Below are 17,171 nucleotides of genomic sequence, written 5' to 3'. Positions count from 1 at the left end.
ATTATCGAATGGTAAGACTAAGTTAGAAACACAATTTAAGTTTCAATGACATTGCATGGCACAACCTGCAGGGGCTGTAAAATGATTTTATTGGTATTGCATGAATGATAATAATGCTATTGTGAGTTGAAAACATTAGTCGAGCTGTAACAAATAATCAATTATTTGTGAACTACTATAATAACCGTCAACGATTTTGATAATGAATTCATCAATTTGAGTAATTTTTTTTTAAGAAAAAAAACCCTGACAAATTTACTTTTGCAATTTGCTTTTTCGTGAGTGGGGGAGGGTAAAGTTCTTGCAATTTGCAAGCTCACCACTGGATGCCACTAAATCTTACACAGTTGTACTTAATATGTGAATATTTCCAGGTTTCTTTAGTCCTCCTTGGGTTGCGGACAAAACAAGACTTTTTAGGACATCATCTTGGGTTTTGGGAAACACTGATCAACATTTTTCACCAGTTTCTGACATTTTATAGACCAAAACACTAATGGATTAACCCAGACTGTGACTGACAGATTAATCGACAATGACAAGCATTGTTAGTTTCAGCCCTAATAAGAAGCAGCGCAGCACACCCTCACCTTTTGTCACCAGTGTGTCACAGGTGAAAGAAAAGACACTGCTGTTGAATCAAAGAGAAAATGTCCAGTCAGCAATTCTGCAGTTACTCTTCAGTCTGACAAAAGTAGCTTACTGGGTCAACTCATAACTGTATACTTCACTACATACATACACAGCTGCACACTTTCGTATTACAAAAACAGGCTTGTTTGCCAGGCCAGCCTTTTCATTTTTACATGTATCTTCATCATCATCTTTTCTTCTCTGTCTCCCTCTTTTCCTCCTACTTTTCATGTGTTTCTCTTTCTCACTGTCTCTGCATCTCTTTCTGTGTCATTCCTGCTCAGGTCACTACCCAGTGTACTGTTTGCCACCTGTCCCAGAGCACCCTCTGGTCCACCGAACAGAAAACCTGCTGACTGGTATCGCTCTGGCTACACGTCAAGACGAAGATGGGGACACGTATGTTTATGTGTTTAAAAAAAACGGCTTAGGTTCGGAAGTTAGGATGTCACTTTCTTGGTGTGTAATTTAGTCATGCATACAGCCTATCCATCCACCCAAGCCACTGATGCGTACAGTAAACTTCAAAGATTACTATGATTCATCCACTTTACACCATTCATTTCAGACTGTGCTGACAGTCAAAACTTGGCACAATTCACAGATGTGAAATCTTACCACAGTCATGAATATTCATGAGATTTCCAGCAGATTGAACTGATTCATCGTCATTTTGTTTAGACTGTGCAGACCAAACTCACATCTTCACCTGTAAAGACCAAAAGTTTCAGGTCAAGATCCACTGTACATGCTGAGCCTGAGATTAATAGCTTTAAGCTTCTTATGCAAAACATCCCTACATTCTTGGAAGTGGTGACTCAAACTTGCTAATTATGAAAGTTTCTCTCAATTAAAAGTTATATACTTCACAGAAAGGACAACTTCAAACTGTCAAATGGATGCATATTATAAAGGCCAGACTTTTACTTAAAACTGAAATACACATCTGTACTTTGATGCCCTCTATGGTGGAAAGAAGTAATTGAAAGGATGTTTTAACCAGCATAAAACCAGGGGTAGACGGCAGGATATAGCTATTTCAAACATATCTTAACCTCCATCAATGTTTAAACTTGCAGAATATATAAAATATCAAGCCCCAAAACTGTCTGTACAGTGTTTCAGCTTACTTTTTCACACATTTACAGTGTGTGCATGTTTGCTGAGTAATGAATTTTCTATGCATGCCTCTGGAGCTGCCTTCTCAAAGTTGTCTTCAGGCCTTTTCCACAGTAGACGTATTGACTTGTTGGAGAGGGAAAATTCAGATGTCCCGGTAAACTGTGAGTGACAGTGAGCTTATATGCACCATACCAGGACCCTGAAACCAAGCAGTTAAATGGAACTCAGCCACAAATTTCATTTTTTACATCTCATGTCTTGCATGAAAAAGTACAATATGACAGACCTTATTGTTCTCATAGGGAAATTTGTTTTGGGCTTGGATGTTGCACGCGAAGGATGTCCCCTGAAAGTGAAATATTGGAATCATCAGTTGGAGACCCTTCAGTCAGCCGAGATTTTTCCTGTTAAGCAGTCGGTTTTTTTTCCTTTGTCAGTCAGTTTGCATTACAGTTACGGGATAAAACACATACAAGCTAACAAAAATCCACAGGGAGAAAATTCGAATGAAGAATTATAAATTAAGGGGATCTTAAATATATTTTTATACTAGCTGGTGCACTTATAAAAAAAAATCTATGTGGCAGCATGTGATGGTGATTACCCAATGATAGAGGGTGAAACGAGTGGTTGGTCAACAATTTTCGGCTGTTTTTTTTCGCTGTGTCATTGCACACACAGCAGTTCAACAGCGTGGCAGGCCGTAAACTTTATAAGGTGAGTCCCTGAATCACCACGGACAACAAATGTGACTGTGATGGAAGTGTAGAGGAGTGATAGTCATCCATTTCACAAGTGCACATGCAGACCGTGCAGGGCTGGTGACGCTTGTTTGTTTGCTTGTGCTTGTTTTCCCCGCCGACATTCTCAGATAGTTATTTTAAGTGTCTGAAAACAGTATGGAAAGGGTCACTACAGCGAGAGACCTTTTTTTAAAGACACATTTTAACCACAAACAGCTGTTTGGTTGCTCTTGCCAAACTCACTCCCTGTAATTTAACAGTAACATCATCATTGTCAGCTTCATTCAAACTCTGCAGAAACAAAATAAAACTCACTGGTTCCTCTTTCCACTGTTGCAGCAATCACCAACTCTTGGCTTGGTTGAAATAAGCCCTTAATTCACAGTGTGATGGAGTGCCCATACTTGACTATGTTCTCTAATTCAGCATGGTAGCACGAGTCCAGGTTGCAAGCAGGGCAGCACCACCACCGGACCACTGACATCGACAGCTGAGTCTGCATCATAGCATCTTACCATTGACAGATTTTAATCTGAATTTTGCCTCTCTGTGGGTTTGAGACTTACTCTATTTGAACAGTCTTCTCAGGTGAAACCGTTAACATTGTCATAAACACCGAAACTGAAATGGTCATATAAATAGCAAGTCAATACAAGTGATTCACTGGCCCAGTCCCAAACAACACCAGTCTCAACAAGTGACAGCGTGACCTCATAAACAAAGCATTTGGTGTTGCACAGCATGGATGTGGTTTGTGAGCTTGTATCAGTTTATTTGTCATATTCTCTGTGACTCACCTGGTTCTGCATATTGAACAGGTACAGTCAATGTCCCCCATATCAACCTGAATTCTTTACTGTTGTTTCACTTCCTATGATGGAAACTGGTTTAGTGTAGATTAGGAATGATTCAGTAGAGTGGCAATGGAGACCTTGATCAAACACACTAATCTGGAAAGTATACCACTTGAACTGCCTGACTAAACAGAAATTGAAGGTACATGTGTGTGTTGGTGTGTGTTTGTGTGTCCAACAACCTGTAATTTTAAGTTGCTAATCTCTCAGGCCGTGTGATGGGGTTCGGGGTGGGGGGGTTGAGAATGAGAATACTGTACACAAGACCACATGAATGCAAATATTAAACTTTAACGCATGGTTACTTTAACGCCCACCCACACACTAACTGAAATGTCAAAGTGATACAAGAACACACACACAGTCGTGTGACTGAAAACATGGCATGTCCAAGAATTAAATAGCACTTTTATGTTGCGGTTTCAGAAAGTATCAGCATCATTTGCATCCATTTGAAACAAACTCGTGATGACCAATATTTAGCGGAGCCATAAATCCCGTGACTTGTCACAGCTGCTTATTGTCCCATATCCGCTTCAGAGACTCAGAATCACTATACTATGAACAGATAGTGACAAGGAAATAAGAAGAATGCAATTCATGTTTTTTTTGTACATATTTATACTTGAAAAGGTATAAGTCTGTATATTTTTTTGACCATATGTTTTCTTAAATTCTTGTGTCATTTAACCTGATTTATTTTCCACCTGCATGTGTTGTATTATTACAATTAATTGTTTTCCATGAATTTAATCCAGTATAAAGACAAACTATTTAATGTTCAAACCGATAAACTTTATTTCTTTTTGTTAAATATACACTCATTCTGAATTTGATGCTTGCAACACATTTCAAAAAAAGTTGGTGTAGCAGCAACACAAGACTGGGAAAGTTGTGTAATGCTCAAAAAACACCTGTTTGGAACATTCAGAAGGTAAACAGATCAACAGATAACTGGTGATAGTATCATGACTGCGTATGGAAGGGGCTTTCTCTGCATACGCAGTCATTTACGTGAATAGATGGGACGAGGTTCACCACTTTGTGAAAAATAGTCCAGCAATGTACAATTCATAATATCATTAAACAAATCAGAGAATGCAGAGAAATTGCTGGAAGAGGCAAGGAGGCCGAAAACCAACACTGAATGCATATGACCTTTGTCCATTCAGGCAACACTGCACTGGAAAACTGCACAAAATGCAGTTTGTTGTCAAGACTTTACCATGCAAAGAAACAAACATATATCAACAACATCCAGAAACACTGCAGACTTTCCTTTGACCACAGATCATCTGCAATGGACTGATAAAGAGGTGAAAAGTGTGCTGTGGTCTGATGAGTCCACATTTCATGGTTTTTTTCGGAAGTCATTGACTCTGTGACCTCCATGCTAAAGAGAAGGGGCCCTCCCAGTTGTTACCAGCACTAACTTCAAAAGCCAGCATCTTTGATGGTATGGGGGTGCATTAATGCCCATGGCATTATGGGTAACTGTCACATCTGTGAAAGCCCCATTAATGCTGACAGGTACATAGAAGTTTTGGAGCAACATATGCTGCCATCCAGATGTCTTTTTCATTCAAAGTGTGTGGTGCATTATGAAGTACAAAATATAACAATGGAAATTAAGGACTGTTGAGCACCTGAAGTCATATATTAAGCAAGAATGAGAAAGAATTTCACTTTCAAAACGTTTCAAAAATTACTGTCTTAACTTCCCAAACACTTAGTGAGCGTTGTTAAAATAAAAAATGATGTATCACAGTGGTAAACATGCTCTGTCCCAACTTTTTTGGAACATGTTTTAGGCATCAAATACAGAATGAGTGTATATTTACAAAAACAATGAAGTTAATCAAGTTGAATACTGAATGTCTCGTCTTTGTGCTATATTCAGTTTCACAGAGATGGAAAAGTTTTGGCAAATAATTTCATTGTTTTCAGCGTCCCAACTTTTTTGGAATTGGGGTTGTATATTATTTATATTTGCAGGGTAGATACAGAACCTAAATGAAAAACTGATCAGGATTTTATTAGTGGTGAGTTTCTGCAGCAAGGCTGCAGTGCAGTGAGACTTTTCACAAAGCTTACCCCTTTGTAATGAAGTTACAGCATGGCTGTATAGTACCTAGTTGATACTTTGTGGTTGTTTCAGACTTTGTGTGAATTCTGTAGAAAAAAACATTCTCAGCCCCCCTCTGTCGTTTTCACACTGTCTATATGTACATGAGTATGTGTGTGCGTATGTGCGTGTATGCATAGTGTGAGTTATGGCGAGCATGCGCCTGCTCTTACGTCAATCATCCTCTGTTCTCAGCGCTTCTGAGACCCTAGTTTCGGGAAAACCAGTGAGTGCTCAGTTTTTTGACACTATGTGGTTTTTCTCAGGTGTCTCTGTCTCTCTTTTCTTCTCTGTGTTTTTAAATGAATGAGCTCAAAAAACCCAAACATCCGCTCTTCACTTCCTCATTTACCGCTTTCTCTCTATCAGCCTCATATCTCTCTTACTCTCTCTCTCTCTCTCTCTTTCTCTCTCTCTCTCTGTGCATCTCTGTATCATGTGTCACTTGCTTATCCATACTGTCATTTGTATGTGCGATGGGCAGATTCTGCTTACCGCTCCTGCAAATGAATTCCTTTATGCTTCCCGTCAGTCAGGGCATTTACCTGCACCAACACTATTATATTATATGCAGAGTTTGGCATTACTGAATATTGAAACTAACACATCTTTACTGGATCATTATCTTACTTGCAAATCTTGATCATTTCAAATTACTATAGCATATAGATCAAACACTGATTTTGTGTCATTTATTAATTTATTTTTAATGATATATTGATTTTACATATACACTGAAACTTCTTGTTTCTGAAAAGAAAAACACAAAAAACAAGAACAGAACAGAAAAAAGCCTTTATTGTCTACCCTTTGTGAGCAAAAGGCAGAAATTTGTCTGTGCTTACATGTGCAGAAAAACTGGTATTAAAAGGAAGTACATTAAAAACACAACATAGCACATCAAAGCAGGACACGTTAAAATATACATTTACTTAGAAACACAATAGACGCTACATGAAAAGGAGCACCCGAGGATTGAGTCACGGTTTAGAGAAGAAAAAAGAAGACGTTAAGTGCTGTGTGCTGACACAGTAGGCTAACTTCAAAAAGTGACTTTCCTTACAGATGAAGACATTTTTATGGCAACAGGAATAAAAGGTTTTCTGAGAAATAGGAGTATTTCTTTGCACAGGGGACTTTACCGTGGTGGCAGTAGCTGAACGTGATGATTTAAGTGAAGAATGTGATCAAATTTTCTCACACAGCCACACTAGTGATTCCATGAGGGGTGGCACGTCCACAGTGGTGCTTTGAACTGAACGCGAATATCAATATGCAAACATGTTTGTAATTACAGTGGCAACATCCTGATGTTTAATAGGTAATTTTTTTTACTTACTCTCACTTAGGTTACCATGTTAGCAATGTTAACTTTTGCTAATTGGCATTAAACATAAGGTCGATGGAAATGTTATTGGTTTTTAGGTGTCTGGTCATAAACCAAAGCAGCATTAATTCATGGGGCTGCCTGGCTGGGCCATCAGGAACAGCTTAGGTTCAGTGTCTTTCCTGATTACACTTTGACATGTGGACAGGAGGAGCTAGGAACTGAACTGCAGTCTTTGGAAAGCTACTTTGAAAGTACAGCTTTACAAATTTACAGTTACTTCACACGGAAAGAAATTGAGCTACAGCAAAGCTATACGTGGGAGAAATCTATTTTGGTTAAAAAAAAAAAAAGCTACTTAGAAAAAGTAGCCATCATCCATTCAATAATTGTGAAAAGATTTGATGGACTGTCATTTGGAATTTTGGCACAAATATCCACGGTGCCCAGAGGATAAAACCGAATGATTTTGGTGATCTCAATCAGGTCGACATTTGCGGTTTTGAGTAAAATGCTCTCATGACGATTGAACGGATGTCCATAAAATTCATAACCCCCTCAGGATGAATTTTAATAACTTTGGTGATCCCCTAACTTCTACTCATGCCAAAACCTGTGTGTGTGAAGATATCGCTTAAAACCACAAATGTTGATCTCATAAAGGTCACCAAAGTCATTAAGTTTCATCCTCTGTTGTTGTTACTTACCGGAAGCGGGAGCAAGTCACACATGTGCAAGTCCCAAGCATGTCTCATGTATTACCGTCAAGTCTAAAGCAAGTCCCAAGTTTTGTACAGATGGATAAACTAGGATGTTGTGGTTGTGTCACTGATTTTTGAGCTGCAGACTCTTCTTACTACCATCAGCAATATTATATTTAATTCCTAATTGTATAAATTTTGTACTAGACCCCCCCATGATAGCTGCCTCATACGTTGAACTCTGGACTGCTGTGTCTTAGTAGGTTGCCAGGTTTGTGTGCATGGTGCTAGAAAGCACCCAATCATGTTTCAGAAACAAAACGGAAATTCTTTTATATCTAGAAGAATGCAAATATTTAATAAAGAAGGTCAAGTCCTTTCAAGTCTCAAGTATGAGTCAAGTCTCAAGTCTAATGCAAGTCAAGTCTTTTATCGGTGTTAGTCAAGCAAGACTCAAGTTCTCAAATTTCGAGTTAAGTTTGACTCAAGATTGTGTGACTGTGTATTGAATTATATTTGCAAGCCCAAGATTTCTGTGGACCTTGACGACCTGATATTTACAAGGATTAATGTTTAATATCCTGTATCATCCAAGCATTGAGCTCAACCGCTGTACAAATGCTTTCCAAACAGGCTTCACACACACACAATAACTCTCCGACTGACTCAAGATTAAAACTGAGTGCTTTTCTGTAAAATGTAGAAATGCTCTGGAAACTAAAACAGATCTCACAAAACAATAAACATATTGCTCTTGCAGGTTTTCTTAGACACATTTCCCCAATCCTGAATAAATTCATCCCATTATTTGTCCATGATGAGCACAGCAGACAATAAAATGACAGTTTTTCAAAACCTCAAGTGTTAAGATTATACATCAAATGATCAATAAGATCAAATGCAATTCATCAACATACTCAGGTGGATAAGAACAGACTCGGCTGTCAAAACATGTATCATGAATACCGTTTAGGATTTTCAAGGAACTGCTTTTTACATTATGAAGAAATTATGATAACATTGATGCATGAGGCCCAATGTGACGCAAGACGTCAGTTCTTGTTAACTGGACTGTAGTGCGTCTCTGCTTCCCTTTTGTTTACTATTCTCAAACACTGACACATCATCTCGTTGCTCAGCTGGTCCACAGACCACAGGATATGTCAAACTGATCAGTCAGTTTGTCTGCGCTCTCACCCTCCATACCAAAAAGGATACCACACAACACTGCCTTTTTTTTCTCGCTTTCTTTTCTTTTCTCTCTCTCTCTCTCTCTCACGCGCACGCACACACACACACACACACACACACACACACACACACACACACACACACACACACACACACATTCTTAGACTGGGACTGTCTGTGTTAATAATGTGAGCTTGGGACTCCTGTCTGCGTCAGCGCTGCTGTGCTTGGGGTTATCTGGGGCTGTGGTCTGCCCCACTTCCAGGAACTAGAGACAGTACAGTTTCATCTTAAAAGAAAAAGAGAGAGATGAATGCAGATAGAAAAGAGTATAACAAATGAGACAGAGCCCATTAAGGCCTATATGAAGGCAAGGATTGATACAGCAGTTGAGCTCTCAGTGCTTAGAAAGATGAGCTCACTAGCTTCAATAGTTGTTCATTCTGAAAATCTAAAGTACAAGGGACCTTTGGCTTTCTTTTTATGAGAGCATATTGGCATAGACACCTTGCCCACAGGTCGCGATGACAAAGGACTTGACAAGTCATGCCTGGACAGCCTGTAACTATATTTGACTGTTGCAACACTGTAGGATTGGTCACTCCAACCTAGCACTGGGTATCAATTTTGGTTCTTAATGATTCTCAATTTCAGTTCTTTGAGTGTCCTGTGTTCTTCACAGCAGAGTTGTGTGAAAAGATGACTGCCATGGCTAAATGTTACCAGCGGGAACTGTGGGTAAAGCTGTAGTTAGCTGTCACGGCGGTGATCCCTTTTCTGGTTTCTTAAATATTTTGGGGTTCACTTACGCTACTTTTTTCTTTTAATTTAATAAGACAAATGCATTAGGGCCCAGGAAGGCATGCAAGCATTCAAATATAGGCACAGACAGGTTGATATGAAGGGTGTGGGAAATAATTGATTCTTAGATGCGTTGCAGTTCTCTCTTGAAAGATGAATCGCTGCAGAAAAGTTGGTAGTTGACAATTTTATAGCCAGTTCTTTAGATTATTATTGTCTGTAACAATTTTGTAAGACGGGCTGTTCCTTACAGCTGAACCATCTGGTAGGTGAAACATAATGGACGTAAATATGCAACATTTTTACATTCTAAACTATATTACTCCTTGGGTTTTGATGAGGATGGCTGAGCATGAGCAACTGTAGATGGACACAACCCGAGCAACCCATTCATGTTTTGAAGTTTAAAATTTTGATGTATCTACATGCATCGATAATTGTTTAATAATTGCATCATAACCCTCTGAAACACAATGGAATCGAATTGTGAGGTGCCAAGAGGTTTCCAGCCCAGGTCAATATATAGTAGGTGTTTGCAGTACATAGTTTAATTTGAAAGTAGTGCAAGTGACATTTATGTAGGAATCGATAAGACCAATTGAAATAAAAATATTTATTGATGATTCCTTTAGAATAGTTCAGAATCGATTCTAACTTGGAATCAGTTCTCGATGTGCATCTCTACACCAATCATCGTAGTATCTATTATTGAGACACAGCAGGGGTTTTCTAAAGGCTGGTGTATGTACAGTAAGCATGACAAATATATCTTGGTTGGTACAGATTTGTTCACTGTGCTGAACTCAGTTACAGGAACAGGGACCAGCTGAGGAAAGAACCAGCGTGCTCACTCCTGTTCCAGCAAACAGTTCTGCTTTTTCACTCTGGTGTCAGGAGCAAATTACTTGATTGTTTATTGCAGCTGCTGTTCCAACCTGAATTTGCACATTATTATTATTTTTTTTTTCTCAGACTGTGGAGTTGATGTATATGCTTGTTCATGCATGTGTAAGAACACTGCATGCACGATTTGCATTTCTTTTTTAGCAGTGTTTTTTTTAAATTGTTTAATTATATGCACAGACAAAGTAGGGCATGACTTTTCTGCCTGCAACCACCAGTGAAGGTTGGCGCATGATTATCCTTAAGTTCAACAGACCACAGGCATTATTCTGTTCATACTTGCCCTCATGAAGCTGTCAAAGAATTTGAATGTTTCCACTATGAAAATGGAGATAATATAAACTATTTGTTTTTAATGTGGTTAGAAGAGATTATTAACTAATTTGACACTGTGATAAGCTCGAGACAGATAGATAGGTAGAGACATGTGAAGAGCTTTTCCTTGAATCACACACGAGTTTGAGTAATTAATTGCAGGAAAGGGTAGCTGTGCAAATGTAGAAGTTAGCACTAGAGTGTTTGGTTTTTGCTCAGAGATGTCATTTTTTTCTCAGGCAGGAAATTACCTTCATTAATGACTCCATGTCAGAGGGACACAACACTGGCAGAGGAAGTGTTGCAAGTCCTTTTGTTATTGTGAGAACTTATTTTCTGATCTCAAATTCTATGCAAGGGTACTTTTAACTTCTCAAGAAGCGTCCCTGCTTCCTGTTGCTCAATTGTACTGTATGTCTGATTATGACTTATCCACTGGATGAAGCAGAACTTACAGGAAGCCCCTGTAAGAAACCATACAGCTTAATGGTTGAATTTCACAGCACACAGAATGAGATAAAGAATGCTGCCATTGTTGGTGACAACAGGAAGTGACATAAAATCAGTCAGTCTCTTACTGGAAGCTGCTTCCCCTGACAGAATTAAAAAAATGTGAAAACTGCTATGCTTTCTATAGCATGCCCTCCCCCCTGCTCAGTTCTCTGCTTTTCCCTGTCCTAAACTTTGGCCTGCGTTTGTTCTTTCGCTTCACGTACAGACCACAGATAGTGGTTTCCCCTTTATGCTTGATAAGGGTGTGATAAGGGTTGTGTGAGTCATGGCAGTACATCTGTGGAGCTCCTCGGTACAACTGTCAGAGGGATCATTTAGATCAAGTAGAATTTGCTGCTACTGATCAGAAAAAAATTGAAGTCTTTCACAGGTGAAGTTTGAAGCTCGCAAAGAGAACGTGTGATTTTTCATCTCAAAAGAGTGTTATAGACTATATTTAAAAGTTTAGCTTAGATGAGCCAGAAACAGGGGGAAAGTTATCCTGGCTCTGTCCGAAGATTAAAAAATCCTCTTGCCTGCACATCATCAGGATTGACAGAATGAAAAAAGACTTGCAACTGGACTTTTAACACCAGCGGCTCAAGACTTCACTTGGACTTGAGCTTTTTAACTTGAAAATACTTGATACCTTCCCCCAAGCCCAAAGATTGAAAAAGTTTGTCATTTAAGTTTAAGTGTGCCACAAATCAATTGTATTGTGCAAATTATAATCTTTGCAAGTTCTAGTGGGTCACATAAAATGATGTGCCGTGACAAATCCAGCCTGCAGGCCTTGAGTTTGACACAGGTGGTGTTCACAATATAGGAGGTGATCAACAAAAAACAAATCACAGTATGCAAAATGTATGGGTCAAAAATTACAAATGGAGATGCAACAACTTCGCAATGTGCCCTCTTACACTTGTCAAAGAACACATTATGACTTTTTCAGGACACGAAACTCAAAGTTTAGGACTTTGTCTTGAGTGGGTGACTTACCTGACTTGGCCTGGGACTCGAGTGCCTTGAGAAGACTTGAGACTTACTCGTGACTCGCTAAACAATGACTTGGTCCTACCACTGGTAAAAAAAAAACAAAACAAAAAAAAAAACTTGTCATCACTGGCAACCATCAAAGAATTTATTAAGTCCCTTCTCCTGGCCAAGAAATAGTCCAGCATATGATCCCCAATAAAACCACAGCCTGTCATTTTTACACTTCATTTTCACACAAGTGAAATCTAAAAAGAGCTTCAGAGGTGCTTGTATGCATTTTTGTTGTTTTGTTTTAGTCCTTATGCTAAGCTAAGCTAACTGGCTGCTTTTATAGCCTCATATTTAATGGTCAGCCCTGAGAGTTGTGTTAGTCTTCTCAGTTAACTCTTGGTGAGAGATCAGATAAGTGCATTTCCCAAAATGTTGAACTATTTCTTTAAGTCGACTTTTCAACTGACATGCTGACATGTAGAATTTGTAGCACAGTTCAATGGTTCACAGATGTAATTTTTGAACAAAAACTCCAGCTGCTGGTCACATCCTCATAATCACACTGTACTAAAATTAAATGCCATATTATTGTGGAGATTAATGCACTCCAAAGTAATTTTGCACATATGTATACATAATATCTTGACCTTCTCACACACTTTAAGTTTACATTATGATTAGTTATCAGATCATTTATTTCCTACTTTACTCAGAAAGTTATTTCCAGTTGTGTCAGTGGGTCACAATGACAGGAAAACCTGTAACCCACTTAAAAAACATTTGAAATGGCTGTGTCATGTGCAACATTTCTGTTTCAACTGAAGTTCTTTATGTGTCTGTTTTTTAATCATTACAGAGCTCTCCATATAGCTGTGGCGCAGGGGGAGTTGGCCATCTTCTACCAACTGATCCACCTCTTGCGGTTAGCTCACAGAAGCCTTGACATCTACAACAACCTCCGTCAGGTAAAACCAATACGTTTTAAATGCATACGTCATATTTCTGGCCATTAAAGCACACATGCATGCACACGCTGCTGCTGTTGTGTTGGCTACATATGCATAATTCCAGTCAACATTTTGCATTTGAGGCAAAGTTTTGTCTTCCTGTTTGTCAAATGCGACCCCGATCCAATCCACAGAATGTTTTTTTTTTTTTTTAATGTTTCAGTTCTATTTCTAACACACGAAATAAATCTCAGGATAAGTCAGTGTAGTATGATGAAAGAAATCAGGAGAATAGAAGTATGATGGGGGACTTCTGCCCCGTCAACCACAGCATGTACAACACATTCCCCTGCCTCACCCTTCTGATAACAGTAACATGGAAAAGAATGAAAGAGGAAGTGCCTTGGTTTCCTCCTTGCCTTGCACTACGTTATCGCACACTCTTACAGTCACGGCGGCTGGTGGTTATACAGTGGAATTCACCCTTCCTTGTTTCTCCACCTGTGCTTGCCACAAGCCAAAGCCATGTACATGCTGGGAAGGACAAATATTGTTGTCCAGAATTCTTTTATGTTTTGTGCATAGTTTTCTACTACTCAGTTTCCCTTTAGGAAGGGATTTTTCAGGCTTTGCATGTTGGATTTACCATGTTGTGAAATTCAGTGGGCAGAGCCCTGATGATTAAGCTGTGCAAAGTGTGACTCCCATCAACTGTCATGAATCCTGCACTTATGACTAGGACTGTAGTCAACCAAAGAAAGTCTCTACCTACTCTTCAACCAGTCGATTTGTTGGAAAGAATAAACAAAAACAGCACATTATCTTTAGATCAGGGGTCTTAAACTCAAATTGGCTTGGGGGCCCTGAGGGTATATTCTTCTCTGCACATAGAATATCAGCAAATTGCAACATACATACATACATACAGGCAACGCATTTTTAAAAAAAATCACTCAAAAGTAAAATATGTCAGCGGTCTGTTACACCAGCTGTGTGTAAGTTCACAGTCAGCTTAGTTGCGCGTTATCAAAGTAAAAGCATCTGCACTGTAAGATAAGTTGCAACACAGCTCTACTTAACAACTAAATAGTTTCATATTCCTCTTGGGTGGGTGTAAATCGTAAAATGTCACAGAATTATGCTCACTAATGGTAAAACAGATTTTCTGCAACACCATTATTTTTCATTAATTGCAAGACATCTTGCAACACAGTTATCCAGTACAGACATCATTTATTAATATGATATTTCAATATCAATGTAGCTTACTAGAACAGGCAACAATGCCAAGTGGCATGTGCCCACCAGGAAGCTAATGCACACAGTAACCATGACGATGCAACTCTTATCTTTGACTTTATGTCCAAATTAGGTAATTATGTCCCAAGTAACTCTGATGCAACCAATTTCAGTAGCTATGCTTGGACAAGAGCATATTGACCAACCAAATCGACCAACCAACCAGAAGGTGCCGGCTCTACTTGTGTGTCGTATCTAAAACCAAATGATCAGGCTAGAGATTTTCCATATCCACATTACATAAAGTTGCATATAAAGAGTCTGACTGACAAGGTTTGACCAAGGCAACTGTTGCTGTTTACAATGACAATAAACAGACAAGTCAACCCAGTGGACTTTCACTGGGGTGACTAGTGTTTTTTTTTTGAAAACTACAGAATAACCTCATCATAAGAGAAAAGCCTTTACTGGAATGTGTGCAAGGAATTGTCTTTGAATGTTTCCCAATCCAGGGTTGTCCCAGCCACTGGCCTTAAGTCAACACATGCACATTCTCTTCCTCTTTGTTTTCTCCACCTCCTGCTCTGCACTCTGCCAGCTTTCGCTCTTTCATCCTTCAACAGAGAAAGCACCTGAGCTGTGCAGAGCTTTAGTTCTCAGGCCTGGGGTTTCACACCACACAGGACACCACGGGCTCGCTTACCAGAAATAACGCTGGTGTTATCATCGGCTGTTGTCTTTCCTCATCGCTGAGGCTTGACAGCACTGGGTTTTGTGATATCCTGTGTGTGAAAATGCATGCAACGCACGCGACACACATACACACAGAAACTCTTTCACACACTCACATGTATTATGCCATATGCAGTTAAAACCAAAAAGGGAGATTTTCAGGCACAGGCCCCGTCACAGTCATTTGCCTACCAGATGTGTGGTTTTTAGCTGAACACCAGGCATAATGAGTAGACTTATCAAAACGAGGCCTAGGAACTTTTGCGTTTTTCAAAAAATTAAGTTTACCAGACGGATGTTCGCATTTTCTGGCATTGGTCAACTTCCCACAGACCATCAAAATTTTTTTTTACATTTTCTCCAATATTGATGACAAAACCTGAGTTTCTGTGGTTTTGCATATGGAGCTTTTTTGACAGAGTGTTACTATCAGTACCGTAACTGAACAATAGCTGAAGTGTCAGGGCTTGATTTGCCTTCCACTCCCTGAGCTACTATGATGGTAGCGACAGCTGTTTCATACTCCCACACTGGTCATACAACAGTGTGGCTGCACAAACACACACTGTAGTAGTCTACTTTCTTCTGCTCTTGATACAGGTCATGGTGTAGTGCGTGGCACTGACACAAGTGGGGTTTGGGGACTCAGTCCCCCGGGGCCACCCACACTAAAGCATGCACTAATGGTCATGTGCTTTAGATTAAACCCAGTACAAGGAGTTTTTAACTTGGTGTGAAACAGTCTCAAATTAATGTTGATGCCTCTATATGACCTACACAAGCAAACAAGACCAGTTGCAAGAAGATAGGATATTTCTATATAGTTATTCTTAAAGGCATGATATACCATATTTACCTAAAAAAAACATAATGTATAGACTCATATGAACACACTTATGACCCACTATAAGTGTGTCTTGATGGCTGTATCTGAAGAGGCTGTGCCGTTTGCTTGTATTCTCTTATTTTGTCTTTATTTTGTTGTGCTCTGAATGCTTTACCAACCCAAAACGTCAGTATTTGGCATCATGAGAATGAAACCCAGCCATTAGTCTGACTCACTGGATGTACTCTGCCAGTATAAACCTGCTACTGGCTGTTTGTTTTAGGCGGCATCAACCTCTGATCTAGCAATATTCACGCTGAAAATTGCTAATTCCCGCCTGGATTGCTAATGGTATGAATGTAAACAAAACAACGGCCGTTACCTTTTCTTTTGCGATGATTTAGCTATTTTAATGCTATCCAGTGTTCAAATGTTCCACCAAAACAAGGCCGCCCTGACACACAGGTTTACTGTTGCTGCACCCTGGGCTTAGTTCCACCCAAGACCCAAGAGTCATGGGTTTAAAGAAATAGAAACAAGGCAGAATAAGCATGTGTGGCTGTGGAGGTAGGTCTGGCTATACGAGCATACCCAACAATCAACTATCTTTCTGGTGCAGTTATGAACAGCTGGACCAATCCTACCGATTCTCCCTGTAGTGCCTGCCACCAGGTCAGATTCTCCATGAAATCACATGAAACAAGCCTGTGTTTACATTTTTCAAGGCAAAGTTACAGAGCGTCGTACATTAGCCACTTACATAGAAGAAGGAAGAGATTTTTATTTAGATAATTTTATTTCTGACCTCATATTTTGTGGTTGTGGCAGAGGAAACACTACCGCATTTGTCCACAGGGGCCTCTGAAATCAGCACAAAATGATACTTCCTTGTTGTATCTTTAAAGCTACAACAAGGAAGTCTCATTAAAGCTGTGGTTATCAAATATGGGTCTGAGGACCCCCAGGGGATGGTGGCACTCTGCCACAGGGTCCATGAAAAGTTTAGTTTTGGGCCTCATATTCAAGTCCCAGGTTAGGCTGTTTTTGTTTTTATTAGGCCTATTTTACATATTTTATTTTTTTTATAGTATGTTATTTAAATAATCAAAATTAGCATTTTATTTTACATATCCACTAAGAGTGAAACACACCCTTTTAATGTGTGTGTATGCATGGGTATTCTGTTTTGCATGTTGCGGATACTTTTAATACATGTCTAATATATTTCCAATA

The 17,171-nt window shown here is 39.3% G+C and overlaps 1 protein-coding gene across 1 annotated transcript in view; it reads left to right on the top strand.

Moving 5' to 3' along the window:
• The window catches only part of bcl3 (BCL3 transcription coactivator), a 30,654-nt gene that overhangs the window by 1,892 nt on the left and 11,591 nt on the right, over window positions 1-17,171 (top strand). Inside the window, exons 2-3 of the mRNA XM_084727134.1 lie at window positions 918-1,032; window positions 13,051-13,159. Of these exons, the coding sequence (XP_084583260.1) occupies window positions 918-1,032; window positions 13,051-13,159 (224 nt within the window). The remainder of the gene's footprint in view (window positions 1-917; window positions 1,033-13,050; window positions 13,160-17,171) is intronic.

The sequence above is a fragment of the Lutjanus erythropterus genome, chromosome 9, assembly GCF_056507025.1.
Source record: "Lutjanus erythropterus isolate fLutEry1 chromosome 9, fLutEry1.hap2, whole genome shotgun sequence".
In the NCBI taxonomy this organism is placed as follows: Eukaryota; Metazoa; Chordata; class Actinopteri; order Lutjaniformes; family Lutjanidae; genus Lutjanus; species Lutjanus erythropterus.
The sequence above is the reverse complement of the archived record's forward strand: the minus strand, read 5'-3'. Positions and strand labels throughout refer to the sequence as shown.